We start from the raw sequence: 22,912 nt of genomic DNA, 5'->3' as shown, positions 1-22,912 counted from the left end.
TTTTATTTTCTAATAGCGGGGTCTATCTACATTTCGTTGAAGCAGCAATGCTATCTGCGACTAAACCTCTTCTTTGGGACAAGCAAAACAGCAAGTTCTTCCACTCCTTTATGAAAATGCCAGGAATTAAATCCTTAGCTTCTCAATGTTTAGGTCACTAATAGGGTGATAAAGTAATTCCTTCAATTAAGCCACCTGTGTCCATTGACCTTTATTTAGTGTTACCTGAGGGTTGGCCATGTCTACAAAAAAGGGTTTCAGCTCAAGCAAAAGCTCAATCATTAAATAGGTGCTGCCCTACCCAGTGGCAGGATCCACAATTGTACCTTTTCCAGCACATCTTTTCAAGATGGAATCAATTTTCAGGGTTCTGACAGCAATAACCAAATTCCCCACTTTGCTAATCAGAGTTCCAGCATGTCCCTCTTGCCCGCTGCAGCGTGTGCACAACTCAGCGCATGTGATGAATATGAGAAAGCTTTGAAGTGGCTTCATCAAGATCATCTAATTGTATAGTATCATTTTGCTGTTCTTCTATAGTAGTATAATAATAATCTTTATTTTTATATAGTGCTAACATATTCCGCAGCGTTTTACAGTTTGCACACATTATCATCGCTGTCCCCGTTGGGGCTCACAATCTAAATTCCCTATCAGTATGTCTTTGGAATGTGGGAGGAAACCGGAGTACCTGAAGGAAACCCATACAAACTCTTCGCAGTATCTATTTGTTCCTCAGTTACAGGACTGTGGTTTTCCATTTCAAACATACTGAATCTAAAATTTTCTTCTAGCTGCTGTTCACCTTCATTATTCTCATTTTTCAGTTTCATTGTACTTATCATATTTGAAGAATTTTCAGTTACAATAGCTAGAACTTGTTCTTTTTTAGTTCATAATCTTGCAGTACTTTTTCCACTAAGGTCTGGAGAAACTGTCTGGTGCCATGAGCTTTAGTATCTTTTACTCTCAGTGAAAAATATTTCCTTGTCACAAACAAATTGAGCGTTTATAGCAAAATAGTTCACTCTGTGATGTGTGCAGGCATCTATTTAAATATAAAGCATCTCTTCAGTCTTTTTAAGATCGACCTTTTGGTTAAGGGAACCTTCATTTACTCATTTTTTAAAACTTTATCTTTTCAGAGAAACACCAAGTTTGCATGGGCATTTCTCCATTAAGAGTTGTAAAAGCTGTTTTTGCAAATAATGATAATAGCACACCATCTTTCATAACAATCTCTATGAGCTGTCTTTTAAGCATATTTGCTTTCATTGTTAGAGTAATTTTGCCACTTGCAAAATAATTTGTAATTGATGTTTGAGACGCTCTTTCCTTGTCCTTTGAATGACGGGAAGTGCTGGCCACTGATTTCTTGTTTGTCGCTGTGATCTTTCTCAGTCACAGCTTTGAAAACTGGGTATAAGATTTGTAAAAAAAAATTTATATTTTTATATTGTAAGCCATCATAGGGGCATTTTTATCAGTGTACTGATTTTGAGCTCACAGCATTTGTTTTCATCTGTCATAAACTGACGCACAAAATATTTTTCATCTTGAATTAATGTGAAATGCTCAAATACAGCTGACTTGATAAGAAACTTCTTAACCATTTTGTAATCATATAAATTCAATCTCAAAAATATATTTTTCCTATAAAAAAATAAGCTATGTAATTACTGCAAGAATAGGAAATCGTGTATTCTTTTGGAGAGAAATGAGGCAAACTTTGCATAAATCATTAGTTCAGATGATGACAAATAAAAAGTTTGTAATATGTGATTAGATGGCTTTACTCTGAACTGTCAACCTCAAGTGTTTCTCAGGATACAGCCCAGTAAATGTTTCACATCATGATGCTTCACAGTCTATGAAGAGGGGAGGAGGGAGCAAGTTTGTGCTGAATCATACCCCAGAAAGAAACTGAAACTGTAAGCAGAGCTAATAACATGAAAAACATTAGAGCAGCTAACCTCTCCAAACATGAACTAAGAAGAAAAACAAACTAAAACCTGAAGCATACAGAGAAAACATACACTGGACTATTGATTTATACAGTTTATTGAAAGTATAGATATGCTTTAATAAGTTCTTACATTAATCCTGTTTTCCTGTTCACTTTGGCAGTAGAGATGTGCCAACTCCTGAATGTTTGGGTCCAGTGGGTTTGGCCAAACAGTTACAAAAAGTTTGAGTTCCAGAACAGTACCCGAACCCGGACCCCATTCACTTGAAAGAGGGGACAGAACATAGTGTTTGCTGCGCTGGTATGTGCTTGACAGCGCAGCAGACACCACTTCTGATCGGCGTTGATACCACCCCTGCCGGTCAGAGAGCCGTGGTTCCTATGCTGTCAAGACATCGTGAGCGCTCAACTGTGATCGCAGGTATAAAGTTTACCTCAAGTCACTGGTGTCAGCTGATGGGACAACTGCTCCCATCATCCGACACCTGCTGCCATTAATTACCAAGCAGGAGCAGTGGATGAGCGTATTCATGAGCTGCTCCTGCGCTATAAATAAATAATTTAAAAAAAAAAAAAAACGGCGTGAGGTCCCCTGTGTTTTCTATAAGCAGCCAGGCAAAACGCACAACTGGAGGCTGCAACCCTCAGCTGTCAGTGTCAGCAAGGCTAGTTGTCAAGAATAGAGGGGTCTCCACGCCATATTTTTTCACTATTTAAATATATAATTTAAAAAAACTGGTGTGGGGTCCCCCCCCTATTTTTAGGCTGGGGGGGCAATATCCATGGCCCCTTACCAACCTGAGAATACCAGCCCTCAGCTGTCTGCTTTAGCAAGGCTGGTTGTCAAAAATGGTGGGACCCCACGCTGTTTTTTTTTTAAATTATTTAAATAATTAAAAAATATGGTGTGGGGACCTCCCAAATTCTTAATAACCAGCCTTTCTGAATCTGACAGCTGAGTAGGTTTCAGTCCCCAGCTCTGACTTTTGCCTGGCTGGTTAACACAAATACATGGGAACCCACGCCAGGTTTTTTTTTTTTAAATATTTATTTACAGCGCAGGAGCGGCTGATGAATACTCCCGTCCACCGCTCCTACTATCGCTGTTATTAGCGGCAGCAGGTGTCGGATGATGGAAGCAGTTGTCCCATCAGCTAACACCAGTGACCGGAGGTAAATTTTATACCTCCGATCATGGCTGTGTGCTCATGTTGTCTTTTGACAGCATGGAAACCGCAGCTCTGACCGGCCAGGATGATTTTACAGCGGTGTCTGCCGTTCTGCCATGCACATGACAGCGCGACAAACACCTGGTGTTTGGGCAGCCAAACCTGAACAGTAACACGGACTCTCTGGTGAAGTCTGTGTTCGGTACAGACGCCAAATTTTACTGTTCAGGTTCGCCCATCTCTCATTAGCAGCTCTTGAGAAGAGTGCAGGGCTACAGGTATTCCTTATCAGTGCCTTTTTGCTCTGATCTGTAGAGCAGAAGCTTTATTATTGAGCATGTACATAAAGTGCAGCACAGATTCATCTCAACTAAAAGCCCAGATCCTTAGATCAGGAATGGAACAGAAATTTATATCTTTCAGAACTTTCCCAAATTCTTATGAAAAAAATATCCAGGACATTTTACATTTAAATACTGTACCCAATTTATTATATATTTTAGGAGTCTGAGTCGGTCCATTTTATACCGACACTGACTCTATAGCCCTACTTTTAAGGAGTTCTTCTCTACGGACAATATCTTCTTGTTGATCACAAAAATCCCTAGATCAGGATTCCCAACGCTCAGCTGTAATTTGCAGGAAACTTGGCAGAAAGTGTTCATTTTCTGTTCCCCATCATCATAACGAAAATGAAGCATTACAGTTTCCATTTGAATCCATTTGAGCTTCGTGTGTGATGCAAGAGAGAACAAACCTTTTGGAGTGTTGTATGCTCTTTGTAACCGCTCTCATCTGTGGCCAAGAGAGAAGATCCTAAACATGGGACCCTATTAGCTCAGAATTTCCTACCAGGGTGTATAAAAGTGCATTTTCTAAATTGGACAACTCCTTTTATAGTTTGCTTGTCAAAATCGTTTTCACTGTGGATACAGATTGTGTAGTTGAGATTTACATGTGCTGCTGCCCTTATTGAACAAAATAGGGTGCCATAAATGTTTAGCTAGATGTTATATTCACAGCACATAGCTCTGACTACTTTCATATTTACATTAAAAGTGGAGGGATTAAACTCAACGTATTACAAAGCAGCAAGACTTTTCATTATAAAGTGACCAAATCTATTTTAAAGAAGACTAGATAACAGCTTTGAAGTAGTTTTCCTTAGTGTTGAGATACTAAATACCCCTTTGCTGTTATTACTTGTCTTTTTTTGCAGGCAAGTTTCAAAGAGACATACATGGCTGCATTTTATGACCACTTTAATGAACAAAAGTATGCAGATGCTGTGAAGAATGTGAGTTTCTCAAGTTTTTCTTGGATTGCATAAGCTGTCCTCGGAAAGTTTTATACGTCCATGCATGTGTTAACTCTTTTGAAGACTAAACACACACACTTGTTGATTCTCTGAGTTATTGGCACCTAAAACCCCACTTTACAGCGAAGTGGCTGGTCTTGTCCCCAGTGGTTTGGTTCGACAAAATCATATAAAAAAACAAGGATTTGGAAATAAACCCTTGAAAAAAGGCATCTAAATTAATTACAGTATTCTAATCCAAATTATTAATGAGTAAAGATATTATATTTTCCAACAACAGAGGACCAGCTGTATCTTTCCAGTTTCTGGCCTTTATTATAAGCAGCTGGTAGCATTTCTGGCTCACTAATATATATTTATATCAATCTGATGTTGGTTCTCATTAAAATGACTACACTAATAATAATACATGACAGCATTGTGTACAGTGTAAGCCTTAGTGGTTTGCTACAAGATTCACTTGCTACCTGTACATCAAGTTGATGCAAGTAGAGCCACGTGTCTTAATTGTCAGATTCCATGCAGCAGGGGACGAGGCATGCCCAGAATACATTCACGCAATATGATCTTGGTTCGTAGACACACAGGCCACATACAGTTCCATTTATAAACATTGGCTTGTTTATAGTCACATCATTCACCAATTTTCTTTGTCATTAACTCATATTCCTGCTTGTTTAGTTCCTGGACCTGATTTCCTCCTCGGGAAGGAGAGATCACAAGAGCATAGAGCAACCTATTCTTCTTAAAGAAGGGTGAGATTAAACCCAGGCTTCTTTTCTTCTCCAGAAGCAATAATGTGTTTATTGCCTATAATACATCAGATGTTTCCTTCTCTAAGTTAAACCTGAAAAATGATTGCTTAGATCTAGTTTGCTACTATTGGAAACCAACATGTATTTTCTTTGCTCTAGAATTTATTAGACCTTATTTTGATTGTCAATCACCAGACAAGATGAGCTAGTATTCAGTAGGCAAAGGTTACATATTGGCCTGGTTATTTGAGATATGTATACAATCTATTTGCACAGGTAACTAAAAGCGGGCAGTAGATACAGTGTCATGTAAAGGTTTGGGCACTCCTGGTCAAAATTACTGTTATTGTGAACAGTTAAGCAAATTAAGGATGAAATGACCTCTAAAAGGCTTAAAGATAGTGTGTATTTTAGGCAAAAAATATACATATTGTCATCTTTTACATTTTAAAAATTACAAAAAGGAAAATGGGCTTATGCAAAAGTTTGGCACCCTTCATGATTAGTACCTAGTAGTATGCCGATTTAAAACTATCACAGCTTGTAAACGCTCTTTGTGGCCAGCCAAGAGTCTTTCAGTTCATGTTTGAGGGATTTTCATCCATTCTTTCTTGGAAAATTCTTCCAGTTCTGTGAGATTCCGGGGTTGTCTTGCATGCACTGCAAATTTGAGGTCTAGCCACAGATTTTCAATGATGTTCAGATCAGGGGACTGTGAGGGTCATTGTAAAACCTTCAGCTTGTGCTTTTAGAGATGGTCTATTGTGGATTTTGACATGTGTTTAAGTTCATGATCCATTTATAGAAGCCATCCTCTTTTCAACTTCAGCTTTTTTACAGATGTTATGTTTGCATCAAAAATGTGTTATTTCATTGAATCGGTTCTTTCCTCTGCACATGAAATGTTTCCCATGCCATTTGCTGCAACACAACATGATTGATCCACCCCCATGCTTAATGAGATGTTCTTTTCCTGAAATCCTGTGCCATATTTTCTCCACAAATAACTTTGATCATTGTGGCCAAAGAGTTCTATTTTAACCTCATTAGTCCACGGGACTTGTTTCCAAAATGCTTCAAGCTTGTTTAGATGTTCTTTTACATACTTGTGACTCTGAATTTTATGGGGAAGACGCAGGAGAGTTTTTTTTCTGACGACTCTTCCATGAAGGCCATATTTGTGCAGATGTTTATGAACAGTAGAACAATGTACCACAACTCCAGAGTCCGCTAAATATTTCTGACGTTCTTTTGCAGTCAGTCGGGGGTTCTAATTTGCTTCTCTAGCAATCCTACCAGCATCTCTCACTGAAATTTTGCTTGATCTTCCAGACCTTATCTTGAACTCCACTGTTCCTGTTAACTTTCATTTCTTAATTACATTTTTGACTGAGGAAAGGGCAAGTTGAAAACGCTTTATCTTCTGATAGCCATCTCGTGCTTTGAGGGCCTCCTCCATTTTCATTTTCAGAGTACTAAGCAGCTGCTTAGAAGAACCCTTGATTCTGTTTTTGGCACAAGGTTAGAAGATCCTGGATTTTGATAAAGTTGGGTAACTTGTATCACCTGGCCTTTCCTAACGATGATGGCGAACAAGCCATAACCCTAACAGGCCAATTAAGGTTAACTGAGCACACAAATCTGCAAGGGTGCCCAAACTTTTGCGCCAGACCATTTTTCACTTATTTTTATTTATTTATTTTATTTTTTTCATTTTAAAAATTGTGTTTTTTGTTTTTTTTTTGCCTAGAATACATAGGAAATGTGTCATCTTTAACTTGAGTGCCCAAACTTTTACATGCCACTGTATAGTTAAAAATAATAAATGCACTGCCAGCAATATATGGGAACTCGTAACATCTACAAACAATGTCATTTAGTGAATAGGTAGCACTACGTGGAAGACATGATACCAACACACCTAGCCTGATAAGAAGTCTCGGTTTAAAACTGTCCCGCTGTTAGCATATCACTTCCAGTGATTGTGTTAAGGTACCTTCACACATAACGATATTGTTAACGATATCGTTGTTATTTGTGACGTAGCAACGATATCGTTAATAAAATCGTTCTGTGTGACAGCGACCAACGATCAGGCCCCTGCTGGGAGATCGTTGGTCGCTGAATAAAGTCCAGAACTTTATTTCGTCGCTGGACTCCCTGGAGACATCGCTGGATCGGCGTGTGTGACACCGATCCAGCGATGTCTTCACTGGTAACCAGGGTAAACATCGGGTAACTAAGCGCAGGGCCGCGCTTAGTAACCCGATGTTTACCCTGGTTACCATGCTAAAAGTAAAAAAAACAAACACTAGATACTTACCTACCGCTGTCTGTCCTCCAGCGCTGTGCTCTGCTCTCCTCCTGCACTGGCTGTGAGCCGGAAAGCAGAGCGGTGACGTCACCGCTCTGCTTTCCGGCTCACAGACAGTACAGGAGGAGAGCAGAGAAGCAGAGCGCAGCGCTGGAGGACAGACAGCGGTAGGTAAGTATGTACTATTTGTTTTTTTTTTACTTCTAGCATGGTATCCAGGGTAAACATCGGGTTACTAAGCGCGGCCCTGCGCTTAGTTACCCGATGTTTACCCTGGTTACCGGCATCGTTGGTCTCTGGAGAGCGGTCTGTGTGACAGCTCTCCAGCGACCAAAGAGCGACGCTGCAGCGATCCGGATCGTTGTCGGTATCGCTGCAGCGTCGCTTAATGTGAAGGGGCCTTTAGTGTGTTGTTCCAGTTAGATAGTCTCTAATTTCCAGTGTTTGCTGTAGTATGTGACATCACAGTACTTGTACGGAGTTATATGAGAACCTCATCAACTCTATCCTCCAACACGTTTCAAAGATACCTGCTCTTCCTCCTTCTGAAAAAGAAGAGCAGGCATCTTTGAAACGTTTTGGAGGACAGACTTAGTGTTGATCTTCTCCTATTCCTACAAGTATTGTGATGTTACATACTACCTACTTGCAACTCAAGCCCAAAATGCTGGGTGACTATGAGGGAATTGCTTCTGGCCGAGGCACTCCCATACTTGCTTAGTCTATTTTGGATCATCGAGGTTTGCATATTAGTGGATATCTATCTGGAACTAGACATCAGCACAATCATTGGAATTAATCTGCCAATTATATATTACTTACTTTTAGGGGTTTTATCCATGTTAGACTTTTTCAGTATTTTCAGGACTATGAAAATTATAAATTCACACTGAAGGCATCAAAACTATGAATTAACACATGTGAAATTATATACTTAACAAAAAAGTGTGAAATACCTGAAATTATTTCTTATATTCTAGGTTCTTCATAGTAGCCACCTTTTGCTTTGATGACTGCTTTGCACACTCTTGGCATTCTCTTGATGAGCTTCAAGAGGTAGTCACCGGGAATTGTTTTCACTTCACAGGTGTGTCCTGTCAGGTTTAAGAAGTGGGATTTTTTGCCTTATAAATGGTGTTGGGACCATCAGTTGTGTTGAGCAGAAGTCAGGTGGATACACAGCTGATAGTCTTACTGAATAGACTGTTAGAATTTGTATTATGGCAAGAAAAAAGCAGCTAAGTAAAGAAAAATGAGTGGCCATCATTACTTTAAGAAATGAAGGTCAGTCAGTTCGAAAAATTGGGCAAACTTTGAAAGTGTCCCCAAGTGCAGTGGCAAAAACCATCAAGCGCTACAAAGAAACTGGCTCACATGAGGACCGCCCCAGTAAAGGAAAAGCAAGAGTCACCTCTGCTTCTGAGGATAAGTTTATCCGAGTCACCAGCCTTAGAAATCGCAGGTTAACAGCAGCTCAGATTAGAGACCAGGTCAATGCCACACAGAGTTCTAGCAGCAGACACATATCTACAACAACTGTTAAGAGGAGACTTTGTGCAGCAGGCCTTAATGGTAAAATAGCTGCTAGGAAACCACTGCTAAGGACAGGCAACAAGCAGAAGAGACTTGTTTGGGCTAAAGAACACAAGGAATGGACATTAGACCAGTGGAAATCTGTGCTTTGGTCTGATGAGTCCAAATTTGAGACCTTTGGTTCCAACCACCGTGTCTTTGTGCGACGCAGAAAAGGTGAACGGAAGGACTCTACATGCCTGGTTCCCACCATGAAGCATGAAGGAGGAGGAGGTGTGATGTGTGAGGGTGCTTTGCTGGTGACAGTTGGGGATTTATTCAAAATTTAAGGCATACTGAACCAGCATGGCTATCACAGAATCTTGCAGCGGCATGCTATTTCATCCGTTTTGCGTTTAGTTGGACCATCATTTATTTTTCAACAGGACAAAGACCCCAAACACACCTCCAGGCTGTGTAAGGGCTATTTGACCAAGAAGTAGAGTGATGGGGTGCTGCGCCAGATGACCTGGCCTCTACAGTCACCAGACCTGAACCCAATCGAGATGGTTTGGGGTGAGCTGGACCTTGGAATGAAGGCAAAAGGGCCAACAAGTGCTGAGCATCTCTGAGAACTCCTTCAAGATTGTTGGAAGACCATTCCCGGTGACTACCTCTTGAAGCCCATCAAGAGAATGCCAAGAGTGTGCAAAGAAGTCATCAAAGCAAAAGGTGGCTACTTTGAAGAACCTACAAGATATAACTTCAGTTGTTTCACACTTTTTTGTTAAGTATATAATTCCACATGTGTTAATTCATAGTTTTGATGCCTTCAGTGTAAATGTACAATTTTCATAGTCCTGAAAATACAGAAAAATCTTTAAATGAGAAGGTGTGTCCAAAATGTTGGTCTGTACTGTAGGTACAAAGAAAGTAAAAGGAAGGTGGTCATCTGAGCAGGTTGTGTGCAGGCACAACCTCTATGAACACCTGAAAATATCAGCTGATGCTACCTGGTGGTTGGGGGATGATCTCCAGGATAGCTGACCAGTTTGGCTGATATCAGGATGTGCTGCTGTAATGAAGAATCTTTAGGACCAAGATGAGTTGAATGGTTTTTATATCCATTTAGCAGCGCAGCCTAATAGCATTTTATCGTCCACATTGGTCTTTTATACACACCAAATTAAAATTATATTGATCTGTTAGGAAGCAAATTGGTCAGATGATTGTTTGTGTAAGGAAAAAAAATACGGAAATGGTGACTCATTTAGGCAAGGCAAAAGAACTTTATTTGCTAAATCGTGGTAATGTCCAATTGAGTGCTGAATGTCAAATTACTTTTTACCGACTTATTGTGATATGTTTTCTTTTTAGCATTAGGAGTATTTTTAAGTCATTAAGAAATCCTGGAAAATCCTTTTATACCAAGCTCCACTATTTGCTGGTATATAAATGTTAAGGCTTTCAGATTTTCTCTTTGCTATTTCTTCTGATATATTTACCATAGTTATGTGCATATATGGAGTAATGGTATGTTTTATGATTTCATGTTATCTTTTTACCTGTTGATGTACTTAGTATTAAAAAGATTTATATTTGTAACCTTCACATAGATTTATGATCAAAAGAGCTCAAGGGAGGAAGCGCTTTGGTATGAAAAATTTCAAGAAGCGATGGTTTCGACTAACTAACCATGAGTTTACATACCAGAAAGGCAAAGGTAACTCATGCGAAGATTTCTTTTTTGAAGTGAAACCTTAAATGTGCTTCCTGAAGTATTACTGGTTAACTTTAAACCCTTTTCACGTTCTTGTATCTAGATTCTTTAAATTCTGTTTATTTTAAGCATTTTTTAATGACACTTGTTATTCACTTTTACAGAATCCTTTTAAACCCTCAGTGTGTTTGCTCCCCACATCTTTTGGTGTAAACCTGGCTGTGCTTAAGGCCTTCTAGACGCCTATTTTTTTTACCTAATTGTTTGCTTGGTCAGTCTCTGTTGTGATCTATCTGGGTTTCCATTGATGGGATGAAAATCTGTCATACTGCATGAAAGACACTTGAACTGCAGTATCTTGTCAATCATTGTAAGGCCATGTTCACACAGTGCGTTTTTTACCGCGGAACCGCGGCGGTTTTGCCGCTGCGGTTCCGCAGCTGTTTTCCATGCAGGGTACAGTACACTGTACCCTATGGAAAACAGGACACACTGTGCACATGGTCCGGAAATTGTTAAAAAAAAGACGCGCTGAATAGCTCCCGGAAAAAAGAAGGAGCATGTCAATTCTTTTTCCGGAGCCGCAGCGGTTCTGCACCCATAGACCTCCATTGTGAGGTCCAAACCGCAGTAAAACCCGCAGATCAAAAATATATCTGCGGGTTTTACTGCGATTTGATGTGCAGAACCGCTGCAGCAGGAAGTGCGGGGAGCGGGCGGAAGTGCGTGGGCGGAGTGTGGCTGCCCCCCCCCGTGTTCCGATCCCGCCCCCCCGTGCTCCGATGCCCCCCCCCAGTGCTCCGATGCCCCCCCCCAGTGCTCTGATGCCCCCCCCGTGCCCTAATCTCCCCCCCTTATACTCACCCGGCGTCCCGGTGTCCGTCCGGCCGTCTTCTCCCTGGGCGCCGCCATCTTGCAAAATGGCGGGCGCATGCGCAGTGCGCCCGCCGAATCTGCCGGCCGGCAGATTCGTTCCAAAGTGCATTTTGATCACTGAGATATAACCTATCTCAGTGATCAAAATAAAAAAATAGTAAATGACACCCCCCCCCCCCTTTGTCACCCCCATAGGTAGGGACAATAAAAAAAATAAAGAATTTTTTTTTTTTTTTTTCACTAAGGTTAGAATAGGGGTAGGGTTAGGGGTAGGGTTAGGGGTAGGGTTAGGGTTAGGGGTAGGGTTAGGGTTAGGGGTAGGGTTAGGGGTAGGGTTAGGGGTAGGGTTAGGGTTAGGGGTAGGGTTAGGGGTAGGGGTAGGGTTAGGGTATTTTCAGCCATTTTAACCCTAAAAAAATTCCTAGAAAACACACAGACTCTGGCTAGAAAACTGCATCAAAAAAACGCATCAAAAAACGCATCAAAAAACGCATCAAAAACGGACCAAAAAAAGGACCTGCGTTTTCTGCCAAGAGCTGCAGTTTTTTAAAAAACAGTCAGGAAAAAAAAAGGATGGAAATCCTGAACGTGTGAACATACCCTCAGGGTCTGTACACACCTGCGGTTTTGTTGCTTTTTTTTGTTTCTTCTGAGAGATTTCTTAGTAAAGTGAATAAGATTCCTGGAATAAGATGTGTGCACATTTGTAACACTCGTTCTCATCACAAAAAGGTATAAGGCTAGGTTCACATTGCGTTAGTGCAATCCGTTTAGCGGATACGCTAACGGATTGCGCTAATGCAATGTCCAAAAAGGGATTGCGTTCGGCAATCCCGCTAGCGCAGATGCCCATTCTGCGCTAGCGAGGAACGGACCCTGAATGCTGCAAGCAGCGTTCGAGGTCCTTCCGAAACTAACGGCACATCGCAGACGCATGCCAAAAATGGCATACGTTTGCGATGCGTTAGGGATCCGTTAGCACATTGCAGTCAATGGGTGCGCTAACTGATCCGTTACATAGCGTTAATTGCGACAATTGTGCCATGTAACGGAGTCCGTTAGCGGACACCCACTAACGCAATTTGAACCTAGCCTAAAAACTCAGCAGAAAGTTGTTGAAAAACAATCTTGTCAGCCTTTTAAAATTCCAAACGTTAGTATGCTCTGCTACACTGTACTTTACTGAACATTTGAGATTTTATTTTTTTTTTTTTTAATTATTTATTTTTTTCAGATAACCAATTCATGGGTTTTTCGGTGGCAATTCACAGTATAGCTATATACTACATAACCCTTAATTTTTCCCCAAAGGCGTTTATCAGGTCCCCAAAAGATTGTTAGGCCTCATTCAAACATCCGTGATTTTTTTTTCTGGTATGCAAAAAAGAGGTCCAATTTTTCTTTGTGATTTTTATTCAGTTGTTATCACTATTTGGTCAGAGTTTGTTTTTTCATTTCTGTTCCGTGATTTTCTGTTATGAAAAAAATTAAATTGCACAGCTTCGCGAGCGTTAAAAACAGACTGCACATAGCTTACACATGGATAACACTGTATGCGGTCAGTGATTTTTTCATGGACCCACAGACTTGTATGGACAATTTTTGATCCTTGAATAAGATCAAAGACAAACAGACATGTCTCAGGTTTTTCTTGTGTACCAAATAGACTATAATGGGGACGTGTTCTATCCATGAAAAACACAGAATATGTATGTCATTCACGGATGTCTGAATGAGGCCTCAGACATATTCGGTAATCCTAAGTGTTAATTTATTTAGGTAATAAGTTGTGTGTGCTGGTGTACTGTTTTAATGATAAAAATGTTTCTTCCAGGTGATCACCCACTTTGCAGTATTCCAATTGAAAATATTTTAGCTGTAGAACGAGTAGAAGAGGAGTCCTTCAAAATGAAGAATGTGAGTCAAATGTAATAAATAAGTAATCAGTATAATGTTTCTTAATAAAATGAAATCTAACTCATGAATTCAAGAGATGTTTCTCTGTCCTTTCACCTGTTTCATTGCTAGGACAGAAACGTAGACCATATGCTACCGCCGTAATGATGTAAATATATAACATTAAGGCTGTGTGCACACGTTGCAGATTTTTCTCGTTTTTTTTCACGTTTTTTCGCTATAAAAGCGCTTAAAATATGCATACATATGCATCCCATCATTTATAATGCATTCCGCAATTTTTGTGCATATGTTGCGTTTTTTTTCCGTGAAAAAAAATGCATCGCGGAAAAAAACGTAAAATGTTCATTAATTTTGCGGATTTCCCACTATATTATTGCAACCCAGAACCTCTGGAAAAAATGCAAAAAATCCGCAAAAACAAACGCACAAAAAACGCAAAAAAAAACAAAAACGTAAAAACTCCGCATGCGGATTTCTTGCAGAAAATGTCCGGTTTTGTTTAGGAAATTTCTGCAAGAAATCCTGACATGTGCACATGGCCTAAAAAATGTAAAGTCATAAATTAATAACAAATAGAAAAAAGTTTGTTTGCAAGAAGAAAAAAAAATCTAATTATATATTCCTTTTAAGTAAAAACGTCCCCAATGTAGACCTTAAAAGGGTTCTCCAAGAATGTGATAAAATGATGCCCGTGATGTAATTCCAACTTTAGCCTGTCCAGATTCATTCCCAAGACCTGTGTCTCAACTGATTGAAAAGCTGTACTGTACATACCCCAGTCTGCTGGAGGCAGGGCTATGATATGTATAAGAAATACATTTTCCTGTCAATGAGCACAAGCTGGGGTAATCTCCATCTTCATCCTCCTCACTTCTTAATTGTGATCACCAAGGCAAAGATATACTTCTTCACATGTCTTATCCCTGCCGTTGCCCAACTGAGGTGTGTGTGAATCCAGCTCTATTGTCCGTTGAGAAACAAGTCTTATGAGATGGAGTTCTTCAGTCTGCATCCTATCCTATCGTGTGACTAGGACTGGTTGCAGTTTATTATATCTTGGGTGCTATTTGATCAAATTCTCTGAGAAACCTTTTAACCCCTTCACGACCTTTAACATACCCATGGGTCATGGTCAGATAGGGGTTCCCTGACCATTGACGTATGTGTACGTCATGGCTATCATGCATGGCACAGTAGCCGAGACCTGGCTGTCACTGCCAGAGGAGGTGCCCGCACCTCCACCAAGTGCCGCGATCGATATTTATCACAGCATAACTTGTAAAAAAAAAACAAACGCCATCTTGTCCCGCAAAAAGCAAGCTGCCATAAAGCTCCATCAGCAGTGAAATAAAAAAAAAGTTTGTTCTCCAATTTTCAATATTTTCATAAGGAAAAGAAAATCATATTGACCTAAATTTATCACTAATATAAAGTACATGATGTCACGAAATAAAAACAATCTTCGAATCACTGGGATATCTTCCAGATTTACGAACTCGTACGGAGACACTGATCAGAATTGAAAAAATTGGCCTGGTAAGGAATGTGAAAACGGGATGGGGTTTGAATAGGTAAAGGCCCATAAACATTAAAGTCAGTCAATCCCTCTGCCAATTTGTGTATGGAGGCCACCAAAGTACCCCGCAATAGATCATGTTGGGAAAGAGACGGATCTTCTCTAGGAAATAAACTGCTGCCAGAGGAGTGGCTCTCTCATGGAAAAAACAAGAGCGCTCTGCCCTGCTGAACGTGTATGGGGAAGTTGGTGAAGATAACTGTTGGACAAACAAAAGTTCCAAAAGTTTGGCTGACAGCTATCTAATGTGTACCAGAGGAGGGGCATTTATTATAATTAGATTCCTTTCTTACAATAAGCTGTGTAGAGAGCTTTGTCCTAAATGGTATTGATTATGTACACCATGAAGTGAACAGATCAGTTCTTCTCTTGGGCTCCTTGATATGTAATGCATTACTGACACACCAGTGACGTTTTTATGTAGCCACTGCATGAGAAAATTGGTAATTTTTGTTCAAATACACAGAGACTAATGACAGGTAGGGAAGATGCAGAGGGGTGAGCCTCAATCGACTTAAGGTACCGTTACACTAAACGATTTACCAACGATCACGACCAGCGATACGACCTGGCCGTGATCGTTGGTAAGTCGTTGTGTGGTCACTGGAGAGCTGGACAGCTCTCAGCGACCAACGATGCCGAAGTCCCCGGGTAACCAGGGTAAACATCGGGTTACTAAGCGCAGGGCCGCGCTTAGTAACCCGATGTTTACCCTGGTTACCATTGTAAATGTAAAAAAAAACAAAAAAAAAACCACTACATACTCACATTCCGATGTCTGTCACGTCCCCCGCCGTCACCTTCCCGCACTGACTGTCAGCGCCGGCCGGCCGTAAAGCAGAGCACCGCTGACGGCGCGGGACGTGACAGACACCGGAATGTGAGTATGTTGTGGTTTTTTTTTTTTTTACATTTACAACGGTAACCAGGGTAAATATCAGGTTACTAAGCGCGGCCCTCGCTTAGTAACCCGATGTTTACCCTGGTTACAAGTGAACACATCGCTGGATCGACGTCACACACGCCGATCCAGCGATGACAGCGGGTGATCCAGCAACGAAATAAAGTTCTGGCCTTCTAGCTCCGACCAGCGATGTCACAGCAGGATCCTGATCGCTGCTGCCTGTCAAACACAACGATATCACTATCCAGGACGCTGCAACATCACGGATCGCTAGCGATATCGTTCAAAAGTTGCTCAATGTGAAGGTACCTTAACAGTTTGTTTTGTCATTTTAGATGTTTCAAGTTATTCAGCCTTCGAGGACCTTATATATTCAAGCAAATAACTGTGTTGAAGCGATGGACTGGATAGACATCCTCACCAAAGTTAGTCAATGTAACCAGAAACGCCTCACTGTTTACCACCCTTCAGCCTTCCTGAATGGCCACTGGCTGTGTTGTAAGGCTACCTCAGAGAATGCCTCTGGCTGCAGTCCATGTACTGGGTAAGAAAAATGTGTCGGTTCTGTGTTTGCCTTTACCTATTGCCATTGGTGAAAATTGTGGAAATCTTAAAAGTAAGAAACAGCATAAATGTCATAATCCCATGGAGGGAGAGGGGGGGAATCAGGCAAGCAGACACGTTTCAGACCTCAGGGTCCTTGTCATTGCCAATGATTGCTCTCACCTACTGTATTCTTACCCATCCCTTGTAGACTGTGAGCCCTTGTGGGCAGGGTCCTCTCTCCTCCTGTGCCGGTCGGTGACTCGTTTTGTTACAGATTATTGTACTTGTTTTTTATTATGTATACCCGTTTTCACATGTAAAGCGGAGTAATTGGCGCTACAATAATAATAGCTTATCGATTTGCAGGAAAACGGTAATGGTGGGCAAAACCAGTTTCATGTATTATAGTGTAATCTAGCATTCTGGAACACAGACACCATCCCCTCTAGTTAACACTAGGACTACTGGACTCGTGAACCCTGACTATAACTACTGCAAGTAAGTAGTCAAAATGACTATACCAGTAGTCCTAGTGTTAAAGGGGTTGTCCAGTCAAAACCGATAAGTCTGCAATCACTCTGTGTGACTGCAGTCTTATGAATCCCTACAGTACACACACTGTCTGCCTCACTGAATATAAGTGTATGGAGAGTGAGGTCGTACCCACTGGCCGGGGGTATGTATAACATACTCTTTGTTCCCGGGTCAGAAACAGGTGAATCCCGCAGCGTACAGTGCGTGCGCTGGGAGATTAATAAGTCTGCAGTCATACATAGTGACTGCAGACTTGATGGTTTTGAACAGACAACCCCTTTTAGTTCGCAAGCCGATAAGACTAGTTGTTACGTATGCAGCCTGCATTGTGCTGTCTCACCCTCCTTCTACACACACCCTGTCAGTCTGAAACTTACTGAGGATCACAAGCCACGCCCCCATTGACATCACCATGCAGAGCTGCTGACTCAGCCATTTAAAGCACAGACATGAAATATCTCTGCTCTGTGCTTTGAACAGACTGTGGCAGGAAATGCAGAGACGAGAGGTCACATCACCACATGTAACAGCTCAGGAACACGACAGGATTTTAACAGCAAGTGAATTATGAACTTCCACTATTTATGATGGGCTTTAAAATGCATTAATATTCTGTGTGCAAGGAAAACCCTTTAACACAATATTCTGTCCAAAAAAATGCATTGATAAACTTGCACCATTTTTTTTTTCATTTTAAGCTGTTTAAACCAATCACCAAATATTCCAAGTCATGAAACCACTTTACACAGAACAGTAGCTTATGTACACATCCTGAGCAAGCACGTTTTTATGTCATCTTGTACTGATTACAGGGGCCTGCCAGCAAATATCCAGCTTGTCATTGATGGGGATAGAGAAACGGAAAGAATTTACTCCTTATTTAACATATATATGTCCAAGATGGAGAAAATGCAAGGTAGGATTGACTTTTTTATAGTCCTATAAATGTAATTTCTTTGAGAGATGGACAGACACCGGATGTAGGGGGATAATAATATTGGTAATATATAGGCATGAGCCCCATAGTTTCCCATTGCCCTAGTATGTAATCATTTTATAACTTTAGAATTTAAGTATTTCATATTTGCAAATTATATAATTACAGTGAATTATTGGAAAAAATGGCTTCTATAAATCTATATGACTTATAATTAGATGTATCCAGGTACATGCCGCTGCAAGAAGCATGATGGGATTTTTCGTTTTGTTGTATAGTGGGGTAATTACTGGAAAAGTGGAAAAATGTTGAAAGTGAACTGGGGCTAGTGGTTATTCTTCCTGCCTTTAGTGCTAAGGCCAAGGTTTGACGCCAACAATCCCCATGCTGTTATGTTCTCCGCATGACTGCTGGGGATACTGGGTACACCAGTTTCCCTCCATACTGGAAATTAATTTCGCTTCTTAAAAAAATTTGAGAGAAATGATGTATTGGATCAAGGCTGTATTAGGCTTTGTGCACACGTTGCGGATTTGGCTGCGGATTCGTAGCAGTTTTCCATGTGTTGTACAGTACCATGTAAACCTATGGAAAACCAAATTCGCAATGCTCATGGTGTGGAAAATACCACGCGGAAATGCTGCGTTTTATGTTCCACAGCATGTCAATTCTTTGTGCCAATTCCAAAGCGTTTTACACCTGTTCCTGTATAGGAATCTGCAGGTGGTAAAACGCAGGTGAAATCCGCACAAAAAAACGCTGGAAATCCGCAGTGCGTTTTACCTGCTGATTTTTCAAAAACTGAGCGTAAAAATCCGCACACGAATCCGCAGCATGGGCACATAGCCTTAAGCAGCCTCTCGGCACAAATAAGAATGTCCAAGGCTACCAAACATAGGTCAAGACTTCACCTTCTGTTCATTCCATCAGGTTAAAATACGTAGTAGCAAGACAATATAGCGACATAGCAAATATTCCTCTTCACTGGCAACATGCTAAAATCTTGAGAAGAGTTTGAAATGTAAAAACTGTGGGGCTGATTCATTAAGGCTGGCATTGTGCACCGCAGTCTTAATGATGAGCTTGGCAGCAGGATACCTGCCAACTTCATTAGAAGGCTCACGCCTCTAAATTGGGTGCATCTCTTGCCTGGTGTGCACCGCTGCAAAAGAATAAAATAAAAATAAAATAAAAAAGTACATAAGTGAGGGGCTGGATTACATTACTGGAATAGGTTATGCCACATAAATTACATGAATTTGATGGGCAGGCATTAGCCACTCCGTGTTACGTCCATATTGCGTGGGTGGCTGGAAATGACATGTAAACCTCAAATATCATATAGTTTTATACAGTGTCCAAGTTTTCAAGGTGTTTACGCTTTCTGACGTCAATACTTTAATGAATTGGCATGAAAAAATGTTTTACATTGCATACGTTTTTATTATGCAATGAATATTTAATTTAAGGAAGAACTGTCATCAAATTTCATAATACAAACCACATTACTAAATACATCATTTATTCCTGATGAGGGTACTGTATTTGCTTTGAAAATGCATGTCAGAATAATCCTCTTTTAGAGTTTAATTTGATTTTTAGCCTGACTGACCGCTGCTCAGTGTCTCTATTGCTGTGCTGAGATCTCTCACTGCTCAAAAAAAGCTGCAAGTTACGGGCTGGGAGAGCAGAGATTACTATATAATTGGACCTATAAAATGCTAAGCTTGATTATATAACCACTAGATGGTGGCCCGATTCTAACGCATCGGGTATTCTAGAATGTGCATGTCCACGTAGTATATTGCACAGCCCACGTAGTATATTGCACAGCCCACGTAGTATATTGCACAGCCCACGTAGTATATTGCCCAGCCACGTAGTATATTGCCCAGCCACGTAGTATATTGCCCAGCCACGTAGTATATTGCCCAGCCACGTAGTATATTGCCTAGCCACGTAGTATATTGCCCAGCCATGTAGTATATTGCCCAGCCACGTAGTATATTGCCCAGCCACGTAGTATATTGCCCAGCCACGTAGTATATTGCCCAGCCACGTAGTATATTGCCCAGCCACGTAGTATATTCCCAGCCATGTAGTATATTGCCCAGCCACGTAGTATATTGCCCAACCACGTAGTATATTGCCAGTCGCGTAGTATATTGCCCAACCACGTAGTATACTGCCCAGTCACGTAGTATATTGCCCAGCGACGTAGTATATTGCCCAGTCACGTAGTATACAGCACAGAGCCATGTAGTATATTGCCCAGCCACGTAGTATATTGCCCAGCGACGTAGTATATTGCCCAGTCACGTAGTATACAGCACAGAGCCACGTAGTATATTGCCCAGTCACGTAGTATATTGCCCAGCCACGTAGTATATTGCCCAGCCACGTAGTATATTGCCCAGCCACGTAGTATATTGCCCAGTCACGTAGTATACAGCACAGAGCCATGTAGTATATTTCACAGCCACGTAGTATATTGCCCAGCCACGTAGTATATTGCCCAGCCACGTATGTCACAGGTTAAAAAATAAACATATACTCACCTTCCGAGGGCCCCTTGTAGTTCGGTCACATGACCGTGACGTCATGGCAGGTCCTTCTCCCATACCATCCATGGCACCGGAACCTGATGCTTGCATGGAGCGGTCACCGGAGCGTCGCGAAAGGTGAGTATATAATGATTTTTTTTTATTATTATTATTTTTAATATTAGATCTTTTTACTATTGACGCTGCATAGGCAACATCAATAGTAAAAACTTGGTCTCACAGGGTTAATAGCGGCGGTAACGGAGTTAGTTACCTGCGGCATAACGCGGTCCATTACCGCTAGCAATAACCATGTGTGAGCGGTGACTGTGGGGACTATGGAGCGGGCGCCGGGCGCTGACTGCAGGGGAGGGACTAATCGGACTGTGGCCGTCGCTGATTGGTCGCGGCAGCCATGACAGGCAGCTGGCGAGACCAATCAGCGACTTGGATTCCATGACAGACAGAGGCCGCAACCAATGAATATCCGTGACAGACAGAAGGACAGACAGAAAGACGGAAGTGAACCTTAGACAATTATATAGTAGATTATGGCATGGATTTTAAAAGTGAGTACATTAACTTCATCAGGTTTTAAATCTTTTTACGATCTAGTTAACAGTTTATATTTTGAAATCTAGTAACAGATCTGCTTTAAATCACAAAAGTATAAATCTTAAACCCAAAGCAGAAATTTCTAGTTCATAGCCACATGCGGCCTGCAGTACCCTTCTTTGCAGTCCTCAAACGCCTAGTCACAGACAGTCTTGACTTTGGTAGCTTCTTGCATGCATTTTCCAAATCGGGGAGAGGATTAGCAGTTAACCTCATATGTTGGTATAATCGGGAAATCCTGAAGCATGTCCAATCTGTGTGACTGATCAGCAGGATGGAGAAATTATTTACCCATCACAAAATGAAGTGCAAGATCCCTGCTCTATTCATTCTTTGACAGTAATATCTGAGTGCACACCCCTACATAAGGAATCGCTGTGTCTTTGGAGTGTGGGAAGAAACACACACACACGGGGAGAACATGCTCGAATTTTATTTCAGCCCTTGGAGTTGGTTCAATCTGACAATTTGGCACACAGGCCAAAACATGTTGTGCACACCTGTTAGAGAGTATTCCTCTATTACACAGTGGAATTTTATAGTGTAGATGTGAATGTTCTGTGGTAATTGGTCCTTTTTTGTGTTGTCTTATTAGAGGCGTGTGGCAGTAAGTCCGTGTACGATGGTCCTGAACAAGAAGAATACAGCAGCTTTGTTATTGATGACCCTCGTGAAACCTACAAAACACTATGTAGCATCATAGAAGCCGTCAAGACATTAGAAGATGAGCATGCTCAATACAAGAGGGATAAATTCAAGAAGACAAAATATGGCAGTCAGTAAGTAGAGGTTTTATGCTTCACAACACCACAATTTCAGCAAAACCTCATTAGTTACAACAATAAATTTAAATATCTTAATTAAGTGCCATTGATAAGTTTGGTGAATAATACACTCAATATTTTGTTATTGACTTTGACTAGAGTCCGGCTTTTTGAAAGTAAGTGATAGTATCATCCAAGTATTTTTGGATTTTTTTTCCTTTTCATCTGGCAATTGGCAACTGTTTATTTTGGGTAAACTTCCTCTAGTTCAGTATTACAGGGAGCAAGTTTGAGCCTTGTGTCTTTTTTTTGTTTTTAACTTTACTTTACAAGCCTGGAGGTGTACCCCAGCTAGCCTGTGTGCTCCAGATAGTGGAGAGTGTGCTTTTGGTTGCCGAACCATTCTAGCACATTTTAATATACTGTAGCTTGAGTTAGAAAACTGACCTCGAAGAGTCAAAGTGAATTTTTTTTGTGCACTTTTGAAACATTTGTCCTGTAGAAACGGCCGTGACACTTGGGCTTAGTAACCATGGGCGAGGCCCTTTAACAAGGTGGAAAATTGACTATATTGTAAGTAAGATTTCGTAATATGTAGAATTTGTGTCGCACAAGTCGTGCAAAGATACAATAGTTTTATTAAGAGACTTGCATTTAATAATAATAAATTTGCCGCATCTTACTCCAGCGAACTATAGGTTCATAGATTCCACCATTGCCTTTTGTTTCCAGGAACAGTGCCACATCTGTCAGTAGTCTGTATCTGGTATTTTAGTTTATCCTAAATAAAGTGGAATAAAGTTCTGGTTTACGCCTAAAGGGTTGTAAGAGCAGGTTACTTGCTAGATGATACTGTTTTGCCATAGTTGTGAAGTGTTCCTGCATGATTACCTTTCATGTGGGTTGTGCATGACTTGAGATGCAGCACTTGAAATGTATCTAA

The 22,912-nt window shown here is 40.9% G+C and overlaps 1 protein-coding gene across 1 annotated transcript in view; it reads left to right on the top strand.

Moving 5' to 3' along the window:
- Nucleotides 1-22,912, top strand: part of RASA3 (RAS p21 protein activator 3) — a 278,927-nt gene that overhangs the window by 252,242 nt on the left and 3,773 nt on the right. The window contains exons 17-23 of the mRNA XM_069757531.1: nucleotides 4,355-4,432; nucleotides 5,135-5,208; nucleotides 10,651-10,757; nucleotides 13,465-13,547; nucleotides 16,366-16,574; nucleotides 17,923-18,026; nucleotides 21,801-21,984. Coding sequence (XP_069613632.1) covers nucleotides 4,355-4,432; nucleotides 5,135-5,208; nucleotides 10,651-10,757; nucleotides 13,465-13,547; nucleotides 16,366-16,574; nucleotides 17,923-18,026; nucleotides 21,801-21,984 — 839 coding nt within the window. The remainder of the gene's footprint in view (nucleotides 1-4,354; nucleotides 4,433-5,134; nucleotides 5,209-10,650; nucleotides 10,758-13,464; nucleotides 13,548-16,365; nucleotides 16,575-17,922; nucleotides 18,027-21,800; nucleotides 21,985-22,912) is intronic.

This window comes from Ranitomeya imitator, chromosome 3, assembly GCF_032444005.1.
Source record: "Ranitomeya imitator isolate aRanImi1 chromosome 3, aRanImi1.pri, whole genome shotgun sequence".
In the NCBI taxonomy this organism is placed as follows: Eukaryota; Metazoa; Chordata; class Amphibia; order Anura; family Dendrobatidae; genus Ranitomeya; species Ranitomeya imitator.
The sequence above is the reverse complement of the archived record's forward strand: the minus strand, read 5'-3'. Positions and strand labels throughout refer to the sequence as shown.